This window comes from Ambystoma mexicanum, chromosome 12, assembly GCF_040938575.1.
Source record: "Ambystoma mexicanum isolate Mex_15411 chromosome 12, UKY_AmexF1_1, whole genome shotgun sequence".
NCBI classification, from domain to species: domain Eukaryota; kingdom Metazoa; phylum Chordata; class Amphibia; order Caudata; family Ambystomatidae; genus Ambystoma; species Ambystoma mexicanum.
This window is the reverse complement of record NC_090936.1, coordinates 668,037,765-668,054,677: the sequence shown is the minus strand read 5'-3', so window position 1 is coordinate 668,054,677 and position 16,913 is coordinate 668,037,765. Positions and strand designations below refer to the sequence as shown.

At 44.2% G+C, this 16,913-nt stretch overlaps 1 protein-coding gene across 50 annotated transcripts in view; it reads left to right on the top strand.

Annotated features, from left to right (window-relative positions):
• LOC138513982 (mucin-19) overlaps positions 1–16,913 on the top strand; it is a 1,848,798-nt gene that overhangs the window by 920,166 nt on the left and 911,719 nt on the right. For all 50 annotated transcript variants that reach the window (XM_069629210.1, XM_069629207.1, XM_069629194.1 and 47 more), the window contains exons 45-46: positions 8,898–9,002; positions 9,093–9,278. In XM_069629210.1, the coding sequence (XP_069485311.1) occupies positions 8,898–9,002; positions 9,093–9,278 (291 nt within the window). The remainder of the gene's footprint in view (positions 1–8,897; positions 9,003–9,092; positions 9,279–16,913) is intronic.

Below are 16,913 nucleotides of genomic sequence, written 5' to 3'. Positions count from 1 at the left end.
TGTGTTCGTGCTGGTAGAGAGATTCCCAGACCCCCCTTTGTTTTGAATACATTAACTTTGGGTTTCACCCTAAGTTAACAGGGCAATCCAGACGTGGACCCCTTGCTCACTGTTCTTAGAGAAGCAACAGTTTCACCTCACTGATGATGCCCAACAAGGCTGAAACACGTGTATGGGGTTACTGATGGTACTCTTGTTCAGAGGAGAATTGCCTAGCATTTCAGCGCTGGACTGCCCCTGGGCAGGACAAAGGCTGATATGCGGGGAAATTTCTTCTCTGTGAAAAGGACAGTGAGCTAAAGACTTGGTAGAGTCTCTCCCAGGGGTTATTCACCCAAGAACAGGTCATTGGGCTGTGTTCGTGCTGGTAGAGAGATTCCCAGACCCCCCCTTTGTTTGCATACATTAACTTTGGGTTTCACCCTAAGTTAACAGGGCAATACAGACGTGGACCCCTTGCTCACTGTTCTTAGAGAGGCAACAGTTTCACCTCACTGATGATGCCCAACAAGGCTGAAACACGTGTATGGGGTTACTGATGGTACTCTTGTTCAGAGGAGAATTGCCTAGCATTTCGGCGCTGGACTGCCCCTGGGCAGGACAAAGGCTGATATGCGGGGATATTTCTTCTCTGTGAAAAGGACAGTGAGCTAAAGACTTGGTAGAGTCTCTCCCAGGGGTTATTCACCCAAGAACAGGTCATTGGGCTGTGTTCGTGCTGGTAGAGAGATTCCCAGACCCCCCCCTTTGTTTGCATACATTAACTTTGGGTTTCACCCTAAGTTAACAGGGCAATCCAGACGTGGACTCCTTGCTCACTGTTCTTAGAGAGGCAACAGTTTCACCTCACTGATGATGCCCAACAAGGCTGAAACACGTGTATGGGGTTACTGATGGTACTCTTGTTCAGAGGAGAATTGCCTAGCATTTCGGCGCTGGACTGCCCCTGGGCAGGACAAAGGCTGATATGCGGGGAAATTTCTTCTCTGTGAAAAGGACAGTGAGCTAAAGACTTGGTAGAGTCTCTCCCAGGGGTTATTCACCCAAGAACAGGTCATTGGGCTGTGTTCGTGCTGGTAGAGAGATTCCCAGACCCCCCCCTTTGTTTGCAAAAATGGGTGGCAGCCTATTCTTCATGTTTTCCCTGTCCACTCTCTGGGGAGTTCTGGCCATCATGATGTTTTCAATGCCAGTAATGCACAGTTTTATGGTAGGGCTTGGATGCATGGGTAAAAACATCCCACAAGATTCCCATGGATGACGAGGAAGGGACAATGAACCCTTTAGAATTAGAAACAGCAATAGTCAGAGAAGAAAGGGTGATGCTCAGTGGTGTTGCTAGCTCTGGAAAGCATCGGGCCTAGGCTAATTTTGGGACTGTCGGGACTCAGGGCTAGCTAGTCTTTTGGTTTTATCCCCTGAGCTTCTATCCGGGGCTGCAACCAAAAGGCCCGGGGCTATATCCCTCTCGCCCCCCCCTAGAATCGCCTCTGGTGATGCTTCAACGGTGATAGCCCTCAATGAAGGATTTAGATTGGCAAATGTTACAGATTAGGAGCTATTTAGCAGTGACTATTCAAATGATGAGTTAGTATATTTCATAAATCTCACTTATTGGATGAAAGTAGAGAGTATAGAAATACCACAGAGAATGGCATTGGTAAAAATGAAACCGCATTTTTGTCAGGAAGACTTGGAAAATATACCAAGTATCCTATGGACTACAAGTCCATATGATGTGGGCCTATTGAAAGAAGTGGGCACAGTTAAAATTAAGCTCAAACCAGGAGAAATTCTGTCACTTGCAAAACAGTGTGCAATGTCCAGAAAAGCAGATGAAGGTGTATTCGAAACCATATCCGCTTTAATGAAGCACAGCTTTCTGGTACCATCTGATTCTCTGTTTAACACGGCTGTGCACTGTTTAAAAAAATCAACCGGGGGGTTTGGAGATTTATCCAAGACTTGAGGTCCCTAAACAATATAGTCGAAGCAAAATTTCCCTTAGTTCCAAATCATGAGACAACATTGTGCAGTATCCCATTGAAAGCAAAATATTTCACTGGTGTAGATTTAAAACATGCATTTTTCTCAAGTCCCTGTCATGAAGACTCACAAGATTTGACTTCCTTTTCATATAGATCCATACACCTGAAACATACTCATTTGCCCCAGGGGTACTGTGAGTCCCCATCCATTTTTAATAGAGTCCTTTTTTGGACTTGGATAATGTTCAACTTGAAAGTGCCATAATTCAATATGTTGATGACATTTTAGTGTGCAGTGAAACAGAAGAAAGATGCAGAGAAGACTCTGTCAAACCTATAATGATTATAATGGCAGAGAAAGGGTACAAAGTAGTTCGGGAGAAATTACAATATTGTGAAGAAGGAATAGTATATATAAGACAGTTCATCTCACAAGAAGGGAGAAAAGTGACACTAGAAAATGCAATCAAAATTGTTAGGTGTAGCACAGTGAATCCAGCAATTTTTATAGCTGAACCAGTTGGAGAAGATGATAATATTCATGACTGTACAACTTATACTGAATGTTATGATGATATTCCCCGAGTTAGAGAAAATGCTCTAGGAAGGGGGGAAGTGGCTTTCATTGATGGGTCATCAAGAACTGATCAAAAGATGGGGGTGAGACATACGGGATCGGCAGTGATGAAACTGAACCGAGAGGGTAAATTTGAAGTAATGATTAGTAGGATATTGTCCCCAAATTGCTCAGCAAAGGCTGCAGAATTAGCTGCGCTTATTGATGTGCTGCAAGGCTTTGAGGATGAGAAAGTGACGGTGTACTCTGACTCAGCTTACGTAACGAAGACCCCTAACCCAGGTGATCCTCCCCCACTGGTCCACCCCCAGGAACTGGATCCAATAGCGAGGGCCGTGTCCTGGCCACCTGGACGACAGATCCCAGGGGACCAGTAAGTGAGACACCTTCAGGTTTCTCACAGCACCATTTCATCATACAGGCACACATGCACACCCAACCAACCATACATTTAAGTGTGCACCCTTTCACCATACACTCATACAGGCAGCCACCTATACATGTAAGTGCACTCCCTTTCACCATATTTATTAATTTATGCATTTATTTCAGCATGCAAAACCCAGAGGCATCTAGGCGCTAGTAACAGAAAGTGTAAAGAACATTATAGAAGTGCAATAGTATGCGTAATATTTACAATCACAGTAGGTGAGTGTGTGCAGACTAGCGAAGGTAAGATGCAACTTTAACATGGTGCAGGAGGCTACTTCCAGCATGCAGTGACAATTAGGTAAGATGCAACATTAATATGGTTGCACAGATTGGGTAAGTAGCCCACCGGACCATGAGGTGAGATATCAACTATGCTGGGGCAATTAGACAAGTTAGGTAAGGTGAATAGCACAGGGCTGCAGAGTGAAATCGAGTGCAATTGGGCAACTTATGTAACAGTCCAGTAAAAATGCAAACAGAATATTTGGGTCGTGGGAAGCATCAGTAAACAAAACAGATAAGGTGTTATTAGCAGAGTAACAACGTGATGATGCAGCTAATCCAATAACATCACAAGGCATATCGCTGGTGTCAAGCAAAGCAGCAATCGGGTACTCGGGTAAATTATAGATAACATCACGCCAGTGCTCGAACAACAGAATTACTGTAGCATTAGCGCAGGGCCTGGCAATTGTTGGGCAAGGTTATACATAAATTACATAGGTCAATATCCTTTGCACAGGGCGCTTTGTTCAGACTCACAGACTAACATGCAGTGCAGGAAAACATGTAATTTAGGAAGTCATTGATGTTGCCAATGTGGGGTGTTAGCCGATACATGTGGTGAAGTTGTGTGGGCTGCAGCCTCTGGGGACGTTTGATACCTCGCTTTGAGTGGCAGTGAGTCAGTGGCACTAGAGATATGGGCGTATATATATATATATATATATATATATATATATATATATATATATATATATATATATATATATATATATATATATATTTTGCAGGAGAATCTGTTCCCAATGAAGAAAAAAGAAAAGAGGCGGCGTGCACTCCTAAAAAACAGCAAAAAACGCCAGAATGGCTTTCTGCAATGAAAGCAGAGACACCGTACGGATTCCAGTCAAACAAATCACTTTAATGTTCAAAGGTCACTGACAGGAAAAATCAAAAGAACGACGCGTTTCGCGGTGCTCCCACCGCTTGATCATGTTGGGAAAGCAGACAGTGCAAAGGTGACTTTAAATAGTGATGTAGTCTCTATGATTTTACCACATGATAGAAAGTCTCTTTGTAAAACATGATGCTGTTCTTGGCAGAAAGGTGGCAGGCATCTTTGAATATACATCAACAACTGTGGTTGCCAAATTTGTTAAAACATCACATTCGCACAGCCTTTCATATAAGGCACGTTTCCAATACAAAATGTAAAATGTAAAAATACAATTTTATCTTTATATAAGCTAATGCATTTGCTGAGAAAATATGTCACAGCCAGAAACCGCCATATACGCAGCAATAAATGGCAATAAAAGATATAAGTATAGCTAATATAGCAAAATCATGATTGTATTCATGAAACATTCTTGTGCTAGCATATCTTAACATGTTGGAGATGGGGCTTGTTTATATAAAGTAACCTCTCTCCTTTATGAGATGTATCCCCTCAAATTCAAAAAGTAAGTGCCTGGTGCTAAAGAGCTGCCTGTATAGCAATAAAGCACTACGCTCGTCAATGCCCTTACCGTTCCCAAACTCACACTTTCAAATCTAACTACCTTTTGTACTGTACAAAAATGCCGGGTTATGAAGCTTGGAAGTGCGGGGATGACAAAGGACCTCTTTTAACATTCGATACTAAAGTGCATAGTGCAGCTGTAAACAAGTCTCTCAGTGCAAATAAGCAGAGCAGCAGTAGGCTAGAGTCTGTCTATTCTAACATAATCTAGTCAAATGAGTAAAGTGCATAGTGCCTGTAAACATTTCAAGTGTAAACATATAGACTCGTGCAAAATAGCAAAGCAATCATTATCTCCACTATATATCGAATGTGTACATGAACAACTATTATTCAGGGATAAAGTGCCGTATGAATGGGTCTCCTATTGGGAATCTCCCATACTCTAAAATGTCTTACACATAAAAAATCCCATTTAAAAAGTGTCATGTACAGGGTCCTATGATAAGGGGGGAGACGAGGGCAGCGCTAATCTCTCAACCGGGGCATTTGTATTTAATGTGCAAATTGAAAGGATGCCCGCCTGTCTAGATGCATCATGAAGAAAAGAATATGCTACAAAAAGAAACCATTGTCAAAGTCTACCTTCACTAGTATATCGAGCGTTCCCAATGGAACATAATAGAAGAAAAAAAAGAAAAAATAAAAGGAGAAAATCTCTAATTCTAAAAAGCTGTGAAGAATATATCCAGTCTAATTTCTCCAAGAATGTCAGGGGTGCTACAGGAGTCAACATATATAGTTTAAACAATTGGACCTACTTAAAGAATAAGGCCTAAAGAGCACTCCCCTTACATGATGGATAAAGACACAAACAAAACCAAACAAACCACACGCAATGAGCATCCTCTATGACCTAAAAGGCTAATCGGAGCTAAGAAAAACTCTCGACCCAAATGCTGTCGATGTGAACAGGAGACAAAAACACCAAGGGAAAACTACAAAAGAAGAAAAGGCAAATGCTTGATTATCCTGTACTCAATTTCTAAAGTTCATGCGTGAGACTTGTTCTGTGCAAAACCTCTCTGGCAATGCTGAAACTGGTACCTTCAGGGTATATCAGCGATGAGGATGCATAGCACAAATTCAAACTTTAAAGTCAAAGAAGAGATAAAGAGAATCATTTTTCATTTTACCATGTCTATGTTCCCAAAAAGGTATAAAGTTCCTCATCTAAATTGTGTCCCCTGGGTTTTTTTGTTTCCAGGTCCAGGATGCATTTTGTTTCCAATTGTCTGAGCAGCAATTCTTTGTTGCCACCCCTAGGGTGCTTAGGTACAGTATATATACCAAAATATGCAAAGCCGTCAAGTTTCCCATCATGAGCTTGTTTAAAATGTAAAGCCATAGGGTACGTAGGGTCAACATGTTTAATAGCACGAATATGCTGGAGAATACACAGCTTCAATTTCCCTATTGTGCTCCCTACATACCACTTGTCACGGGGACAGACGAGCACGTACACCAAAACTCAGTGTCACAGGTGATACGTGATCCTATTGTAATTTTTCTGGCCAGGATGGGATGTGCATAACTCAATGTGTCTTTGGCATATATATGGGCATTGACAATTGGGTGCAGTGGCTCAGGTACCATGGATGGAAAATATTGGGCTCTGACAAGTTATGTGACCAAGGGAAGCGGGGAGAGTCAGACGTCTCAGCGAGGTGGCCTAATGCAGGAACGGCAAGAATCTGGTCGATGGACGTAGGTGGCAGGTATGTGGTATTAGTTGACTCCCGGAGTGTAATATGCACTCACCAATATCACAGCAGAGCATGGTGAGAGGCAGGGCGGGGAACTGGAGGGTGGTACGCACTGCCATTGTACTGGGGAGCTAGGCCAATGGGCCAGAGGGCATTGTTGAAGGCCAGAGGCACCTCTTACCTTGTTGCAGCATCCCTTGCTGTGGGTGGGATCAGCGATAGTCGGTACACACACACACACACACACACACACACACCCGTCCACCAATACATATAAGAGTACACCCTTTCATTATACACTGACACAGGCACACCCAGGCAGCCACTTATACATCATTCACTCACTCATTCACGTGCATTACATTATATACATATATACACACACAATTACATGTACGCACACACATTTAAAGAAAATACATTTTCATACCTTTAATCCATTGGTCCAGGGAACAAGGCCTTCAGCTCCGTGCAGCAGCTAGGACCACTTGTTACCGTCATCTGCAGAGGATCTTGAGGCATCCATGTCATGAGGTGGAGGGGAGCCCCATTACTTAACTTTCTGACTTCATAAAGAAATGTGTTTCGTTAAAGGACTGAACCATAACGGAAATAATTTCTTTATGAAGGCAGAGTGACTTAAAAAAGAAACAATTTCTTTTTTAAGTTATAGGGCTGCCCCCATCCCAAGCCATGGAAGCCTCAGCCTGAAGCCTTCCATGCCATGGGGTGGGGGCAGCCCTCGGACTTCAAAAGGATTTTTTTCTTTTTGAAGTCACTCTGCCTTCATAAAGAAATGATTTCCGTTATGGTTCAGTCCTTTAACGAAACTAATTTCTTTATGAAGTCAAAGGGGGCCCTGACATGTACTGGCAGGGCCCCCCCTTGCACCGCGGTGGGTGTGGGGGCCCTGGCTATGCCAGTGGTTTACGGGCAATTGCCTTTTCTTTCTAATGTCACTATGAGGCACCCAGCCTACACCTACTTGACTGTTCAGGTTAGATCTAAGGGGTTTTAGGGTTGTCTTCCAGACCCTTTGTCCTCTTTCTTTCACACTCTGATGTTCACCTCCACATCTTTTACTGCTATTCTATTCTCCTCCCGCTACTCTTCTCTTTGAAATTCCACCCACCTTCTCTCCTGGCATTTCCTCCTTCTGACCCTTCAATATCTCTCTCTCTCTCTCTCTTTCTCTCTCTCTCTCTCTCTCTCTCTCTCTTTCTTTTCTACCTACACACTCCACTGTTGGTTCTTCCTACGCCATCTATCCTACCACTCTCCCCTTTGCTCTCTACTACCACTCTCCCTTCTTCACACTACTACTCGCCCCTCTCAACTTCACTACCCTCCCCTCTACATACTACTACTACACACCCCACGTTCAATTCAGTAACTCTTCTTTCACTCTCCCAATCACTTTCCAATCACTCTTTACATTTCATCTACTGCTCTGACTCATCTGCCTTGCATGCACACTCACAGCACAGTGCCACTCGCTCTAACTAACCAATTACTCGCCCTTTGTCCAAAAGGCCTCCACAGTCCAGTCAACCGTCCTTCCTCCTACTGGTCTCTTGGTCTGCCACGTTCTTTCCCTTGACCTCACGCAAAGTACCCACACTTTTCTGTGTTCTATTCCCCTTTGTATTCTCCCCTTTCTACTGCCTTTGACCTTCTTCCACTAATCAATTTTGCCCTAGCTTCCTCCACTCTGGAGGAGTAACAAGTATAAAAATGCAAAACAAGGGGGTAAGCCCTGCCACATTTTGCTGTGCGGGTCCGCTCTGCCAGTAAGATGGTGGCCTGCGTTGGAGAATGTTGTAGTTCAGGTAGGAAGCTGCTCTGTAGGTATTGGTAGCGCAGGTATTGATAGCGCTTTGGGGTTTTCAACGAGCCGCTTCGTGGGACAGTTGTAATAGTCTCTCATGGGGGCTCTGTCATGGTTGAAGTTGCACGGATTGTGCTGATGACATCTAGCAGTGCACCTGTTGCTTGCGGTTGCATGAACTTCTGCTTCTTTGCTTGGTGGCTCTTTCTCTTTCCACTGATCAGAGAACTGGAATAGTCTGCCTGGCAGCTCTGATGGGTTGCACTCTAGTGGGCAGTCTCTACAGGCTTTTGATGTATGTGTCTACCTGGAATAACAAGAAGAAGACTGGCAAAAATTGGTTTGAAGTGTTTGGGGTGATTAAAAGTGGTACTGTTAAGTACATACAGCACATAGAGCGGGGGACAAGAACTGTTTCCCTCTGAACTATGTCTCTCTGGGGTAGGACTAGCACTTACTTCCACCATCGTAGGCCTCCCACCCCAGGTTGAGGGGTTCTCGTTCCCTCTTGAAAGGTCAGATTGGTACATTGCCATGATCGTACAATATTAACATTTCTGAGGTTTGTGTCATGTTATTTAGAAAATATATTCTTAAGTAATGTGTACCCATTTCATTTTAGGATTACTGCACTGGTGAAGATGGCACATTTAGAATTTTTGTAGAGAGTGTTCCTTGCTGTGCAGATGGAATGACTTGCTCAAGAAAAGCCATCATCGCCACAACAGTAAGCGACGTTTCTGAGAAACAATACAATTGCACTTTAAAGATACCGTAGTTAAATTATAAGTTTATCATTTTTGTTCAATCATTTTAGGACAAGACTATTGTGCTACAGGATGGCAAAGTCAGTGAAGAAAATAATACTGCATCTGGTAGCAGTGAAAATAACTATACAGTACATAATGTTGGAATGTACATCATGCTCCGCTTCATCAATGGTATAGAATGCACCTGGGACAAAAGCACAAGATTTACTGTTAAAGCCGATATCAAATGGAAGGTAACTGTATGACAAAACAAAGGTCAAAATGTATGCCTCCAGCACTAGTATGCTCTATTGATTGTGTACTTAGAGGCATGGTTCCCACCCTGCTTGTTATTGTGCTTCAAATAAATATGCACAAATGTAAATATGATATCTTCAACTGATTTCAGTCATTTCATTAATTCCAACTTTGACGCTTGACCGCACAGTTCTGTAATTCTGGGCAAATCACCTTCCCTCTTGGAGCCCAAATCCTAAAGCAGTTGTAAAATGTGCTGTTTAATATTTGCTGCAATTACATGTCACCAGCATATCTCCACATAACATCATATATTCTTTAATACATAATGAACCCGACACCACACAATGGGGCTCATTCCAAGTCAGGCTGTCCGGGAAATGTTTGCCTGTATTCGCAGATACCAGCACTTTACCGGACCGCCCGACTACGGGTTTGCTGGTGGGGCAACTTGGTTTACGCCCAGCTGAAAGCTAGAGTTAAGACAGGTGCCCTACCAGCAAACAAAGCCTGGTAATCATGGCAAATCCCCTCATGGAGTCCTATTGGACTCCATGAATGGGGATTTACACTGCTCCGCCAGCACCCATAATCTGGTGGCAATGCTGCCAGACTGGGTGCTGGAAGTGGTAACAGCCTTTGCCAGTTTCCTGGCAGCCCTTCCGCCAGGATACTGGCATGGTTGTAATCAGGCATGCTGTACTGTTTTATTTACATTACCTCATGTTTGGCATGCTCCTGCTGAAGTAAAGCACCAAACCACACTTCACCACCATTATTCTCACCCCAGCATTACTCCATGCACCCACAAACGCCCACTCCTGCAACTCCCTTCCACCCATCTGAACTCACCCAACAACAATCACCCCAACAGCCAACACTCACCAACCACAGGAACCATCAGGGCAGCTCATCCTAGCAATCACAACCTTCCCCACCTCAGTTCGCCTTAGCAATCAATCTCACCCCAGCAACCTCCAGCTGCGCGACTCAGTGCACCACCATAAACCTCCCACCCCCATTCACCTGAGTAACACCCATCCACACATAGCTCAGAAATGCACACCTTCTCTCCCCGGGTCTCACCCGCATCCCCATCTGCCCATCCCCATCCCTCCCAGCAAATGCCACCCTAGCAACCACCATCTATAGAACCCAACTCACCTCAGCAACCCTGATGCTGCTTACCCACCCCAGCTACCACCACTCCACATCCCAACAACCAACACCCATCAACCCGAGCCCACTCCAGCAACCACTGCCCACCTCTGCTCAGCTCGTCAAACTCCACTGCTTCAACGTTCAAACTTGAGTTGCCATAAGATGCCAACAGTGGCAAATGCGTTAAATACCAGAACATATGATTGTAGTGGTTGCCAGATGTCTTGCAAATGCCCATCTGAGTCTTATACATGAGCTAAAACTGTTGGTTTTTTTCAATGTTGCCTCTCCTGGGCTAACCTTTCATCCTCTATAGCAGGGGTCTGCAATCTTTGGTTCTCCAGATGTTTTTGGCTCCAATTCCCATCAGCAATATCCAGCCAAGTCGATGAGGGATCATGGGAGTCATAGTGCAAAACATCTGGCGAGCTGCAGGTTGCAGACACCTACTCTATAGTCTGATTGTTTTTATTATAGTTGTAAATCAGGCATGATATTTTTTGGCATATTGGTCATTCGGTAGAAAACGCCCATTTTCTATGGGTGTAGTCACCAAATAATAGGGACAAATACTGAGTGCTGTAATGTCATCTAGCCTTAATCAAACAAGGCATAACGCCCCAAACCAATGCTTGTTCAATCTGAGTGCCAACAATTGTGCTGCATTTGTATTTGTATTTTATTTATTTGTAAAGCGCGGCCAAGCCCTGGGGAAACTGGGCGCTGTAAACTTACATGTTTCGCAATCAATGCTGTACAGAAAAGGTAATACATGTTATGGGATATGATAATAGGTGAGGGAACAAGACACAGATGAGTTGCATAGTCAAATATATACAGACACTATAAATGTTACTATTCTAGGAACAGATATTACACAATTTACAGAAGACAAGTACACAGCAATGACAGTGAGGAAGCATTCTGATAGTGAATTGGCGTGTTTTATGGGGAGAGTAGGTTGAGGTCTTGCTCGGTGAGCCAAGCCTTGACCTTATTTCGGAAGAGAGAGAAGGAAGGTTCTTCTCTTATGGAGATAGGAACCAGAGTGGGAAAGTCATCTAAACGGACACACCCTAAGTAAAATTGTATAAGATTATAAGATTGTAGTAATGAATAGGCTGTATGATTATTTTTTATGTTATAATTAATTAATTGTTATTGAATTGTGTACTTTGCATAAATGGTATATTGTGACAAGTTGTATAAACTATAACACAAATAAAACAAATGTTTATTCAGGTTAGTTAGGGCCAAAGTAAACCATATGTCTTTGCTACCATCCACCCTCAGATTGCCTTGGAGCTGATGCATACATTTGATTTAGGGAATGCAGGACATTGGGGGTCATTACGAGGTTGGAGGTAGCCATGGTGCTACTAGCACCATGGCTACCCCCTTACCGCATTCTGGGTCCGGGTTCCCGAAATAGAGACTTACCAGGTCATTCCAACCTTGGAGGACCCGGTAAGTCCCCATTCCGAGAACCATTCCCCATTCCCATTCGAGCCCCCATAGGACTCAATGGGAATGGGGATGGAGCTAATAACGGTACCGCAATTTGCGGTACCGTTATTAGCCCTGAAGTCCCTTAACGGGTCCCTTCCATAACGCCTGGTAAAACCAGGTGTTAAGGAAGGGAACCGCTAAGGGACCTCGGAATAGGGTGGTAAGGGATTACCGGCACCGGTGTCCTTACCGGTAATCCCTTACCTCCAACCTCGTAATGACCCCCATTGACTTTCTAGGCCATATCCTCTATAACCAAGAGTTAGGATGACTACTTACAAAACAATACTTCTCATAGTTTTGTAGGCTTAGGGCCTCATTACACGGATGGCGGTATTAGCACATGGACCAAGGTGCTATTAGCACCTTGGTCCATGCCGGTAAAATACCGGCACCGCCTTGGTGGAAAGGGGAATTACCGCCCCATTCCAAGGTTGGCGGGGCGGTAATTCCCCCTTCCACCACTGCCCTTCCCCATTCCCATTTTTGCCCCATAGGGCATAATGGGAATGGGGAAGGTGCTAATTACGGCACCGCAATTTTGCGGTGCCGTAATTAGCACCAAGGTCCCTTAGCGGGTTGGTTTTTAACGCCTGCAAAAAGCAGGCGTTAAAGCACCAACCCGCTAAGAGACCTCGTAGTAAGGCGGTAATGGTTAACGGTCACCGTTATCATTAACGGTGACCGTTAACCATTACCGCCATCCGTGTAATGAGGCCCTTAGTGTGTTGCAGAACTGGATGATAGTGGGGCCTTTGGAGCCTTTGCCAGGATTGAATTCCAGATTGTCAGGAAGTGGCAGGAGAAGGATTGCTTGTGAGTAGTCTAATTGAAGGCTAGTTTAGGATCCAACGAGTTTAGCTGCCAAGTAGTTTTGAATATAATTATTGCAGGGGGGTGGAGAGGCAGGCAGTGAAGCCTGCTTAGTGTTGTAGAGATATGTCAACTTTGTGCACAACTGTAATGAGGTAGGCTGTAGCGTGGTGGGCTGCCTTGAGGGAGGCCAGATGAGCAGTAAGGGTGGTGCTTCCCCCGTTGATGTGTGAAATCACAAGGGCTTGGACCACCAAGAGGAAATCATGCACGGGTATGAAGGTTTTAGTTTTTCAGGACTGTGGTGATCTGTAGCTACATGGTTTAAACATTTTTTGGCCATGTCAGTCAGTCAATAACTTTACTTTGGCCTTGAGGTCATAAAAGTTCACCCTAACACATAAAATAAACACACACATGAGTGTACATCCTTCTTTAATACAATGTGTGAGAAACCTTGAGGGTATTTTCACTACTAAACCCCCTGGATCCTCTTCTCAGCTGGCCAGGGAATGGCCATCGCTTTTGGATGCCGACCCTGTGGGCGGAGAAGTAAGGGAGGATCACCTGGGTGGAAGGTCCTCAGATATTGGGAGTGGGGTGCCTTTAGACGAGACGTGGTGCCCTATTTCCCTAATAGTAACCAACATAAACCTCTCCCAAACTTTATGGGGTATTGTAAGACCTGGTGGTCAGTCATAATATCGAAAATAAAATGTCGAATTACATTAGATTCGAGAAAAAGAATGTCGAAAAAAAAATCGAATTCTTTATTTTTTTATTAATATCTTTTTTTGGGGTTCGGCATGTAAAAACAAAGGTAAAAACAAAAAAAAATTAAAAAAGGGGGTTGGGGGAACCCCCCATTTCGAATAAAAAATGTATTAAAAAAGAAATTCGATATTTTCTTTGACTTTATTTTTTGATTTTATGGCTTTTGACATTTTTGGAGTCGATATTATGACTATAAACCGTAAGACCTCTCCCCTCATTTCTTCACATGTAACATTTGAAAGTACTGGGACGAGGAAGAGGAGACTAATAGTGATGGACACTACACTTTCATTTTACCCCTTAGCTACTGAGACGAGGTAGATGCCTGTACAGTATGGTGAGGGTAAGGCAGGTCCTCTTAATCAGGGTCAGGCAAGTCTAATTAGACATCCACACCTGCAACCTGCCAAGGGGCTGCAGGTGTATTAAGGGAGACCAGTGAAGAGGAAAGAGGAGCAACAGGGAGGCCTGTAAAGGAGAGACCAGGGGACCCGTCCTGTGTGGAGGCAGCCGTGGTGAGACCTAAGGTGTGCCCAGGATGCCAGCAAATATTCCCGAAGTGTGGGAGCCTCAGTGGCGGAGTCAGAGCAGGTGGGAGCTGCTAGCAAACATTGGATAGAGTGAGGACGCTGTCCATGTCCATCAAGAGGCAACAAAGCTGCCGGAGCCCCCAGAAGTGAAAGTGATATGCAAGCTGGGCTTGCCGAGGTCGAGGAGTTGCCTGGGAAGTTGGAAGGAGCAGCTGGAGCCGCCGGACCTAGACGCTGCAGACCGGTGACTGCTGGGGACGCTCAGAAACCCGGGAGCTCCAGGCAGACTGCTTACAATGGTTGAAGCTCTGTGTAAATGAAAGCTTCAAAGCGAAACAAGATACATATTATATACCAAACTGAATGGAATTTTTTCCAACAGTGCTACCCTATATATATTGAATACCAAACTAAATGAAAGTTTTCCAATAACGCTAACTTATATATATTGAATACCAAACTGAATTAAAGCTTTCAAATATTCAAATAGCACTAACCTGCACATTTTGAATATCGAATTGAATGAAAGTTAAAACCACCATTAAAGCAATATATATATATATATATATATATATATATATATATATATATATATATATATAATACCAAAATAAATGGATGTCTTTTAAACAGTGTTACACCACGCATATTTAACGCTGAACTTATTGAAAGTTTACAACAGTGATAAATCAAACAGGTTGAATACAGAATTGGCTGAAAATACAAAACTTAAACTTATATTGAATATCAAGGAACTTTATGAACAGAACCAAGAATCAATAAAGGCTTAAAGGAAAACTCCCATTTGAAAGCAACCTATGGGGAAAGGAACAAGTGCGAAGGAGTGCAACCAAATTTGGGCATGAACAGAATCACCACCAAGTGAACTTTGTGAATAAATGCAGTGCGGCAAGGCCAAAGACTGGAAAAAGGTGTGTGGCAGAGCCAAGAGGCCAACAAGGAGAACCTAAGGGAGAATGCCTTTTCACACAGGGGCAAGTGCAGAGGAACCTGTATGGGCTAGAAAGACAAGGGGCCCTTATTGTGTGACCTGTGATGGGTGGACCGTGTGGTCTGACAACTGCACCTAGACCAGTGAACCCTACATTGTGAAAGATAAAGGCACTGCAAAATCTACCAAGAAGGACCACTGCAAGTGCGATGGTAACTCAAACCAAAAGGAGGGTCAGGTTGACCCAGAGTTAAGTTAAACTTTCAGAAGTGTGACTCATCCATTGGTTGCAACGTTGAAGTCTTGGATAAGGGAACCCTGAGGCTTGATGAACTTCAGTTACCATCTTGAGGACAGGGCCTCAAGACCCCTTTTGTTTGAACTGTATTACTATGAACTTAGGGAATGGAGCCCTAAGGAGTTGTTGGGGAGGACCACCAGGTATGCCAGAGGGATACTGGAACTCTGCGGACTTGGAGGGCCCAACTCCCTAGCCCCCCAGATACACAGAGGACTCTGTCAATGACAAGTTCAAACTGTGGTTTATTACAGGCAAAACCAACAGGAATCAACACAGGAACAGGAAAAATCCATGCACATCTCACTCTTCCTCAGCTCGCAGGCCGGTTTCTCTATCCACTGGCATCAGCATGATGTCACAACCTGGGCCCTTCTCCAGAAAACCTATCGGGCCAGACAATTGGGTATTGAGTACTATACTACCTATAGTGGACTATATAGATGTTACTCTACTGGCTCTTGCATGTCAGGTGGTTGGTCTGGTTCCACCCCCAAGTCACTATCTATAACATTGTTGCAGTGTGGTGGACTTCCCATTGGTTCTTGGGTACTAAATTGTGGTTGGCTAGAGCTGACGTTCCCCAGGCCTGGGACTCGCAAGCGTTTTCAGCTTGTTGTGTACCTCTTCAAGGTAACAAGAGTGGCTATGTGTCTGCATTGTAACTTGTGTGTACAACCTTAGCTCATGAGAGTGCTCTCCTGATTGGTGCAACACTTGTGGCACATAGTTGCATACTTGTGTCTGGGAGCCTGAGACCATCTCTCCTTCGGCCGTGTCACTTGTTCAGACACCACAAATTGTGCAGCTCTGAATTATGAGGATTTATTGGTCTTTTCTGGTGCTAGTCTCTTTGTCATCTGGGGATTGGAATGTTATCTGTATCTGTTGGCCTTGGCTGCGGGTCCTGTCTCACACGTCTTGCTCTCTGTCCAGGCTGAATCAGCTCAGTTTGGGTCCTAAGCTTGCTCTGGGGCCTAAGGCTCTGCTATAATTGTTAAACCTTATAATGTGGTTCCTACCGTGTCCATCCTATGCTACAGTTCCATAGGTTAGTCACACTTGGCTCTGTCAGGTCCCGCAGGTGCTGCTTCAGTTCCATAGGGTTACGTGCACCTAAGCATCTGCAAACTCTGCTCATGATATCTTGTCTCTTGTGGTTTCTGTGTTGCTGCATTTGGCTAATGGCAAAAGAATAAAAGCAATGACAGTATGGATATGTGTCTGTCCTCTAACCATAGAACTGTAGGTTTGTGATCTTCATGTATTCGAGTGCGTGTGTTACTCACCGACTATAAGGAAGGTAGAGCCCAACGACAATCAGTTGTCTTCCTGACCCATTCAACTTGATAGAAGAGCCTGGGTTATTCCTTAACCCAGGGATCCTCACTCGAGGGAGCTCCTCCTCTCAGTACACCCCTCTGCTGTAGTCAAGTAGGACCAGAAAGAGGGGTTGATCAAGCGAAAGAGCGGGTAGCAACACCGCTAAGGGCCCAAGCTGCAAGGAAAGAAAGAACAAGGTTATTTGGCAACCAACAGTAAAACAGAATGCAACACATGGTGTGTTTATTTACCTGTTTGAGGGTACTTGGTA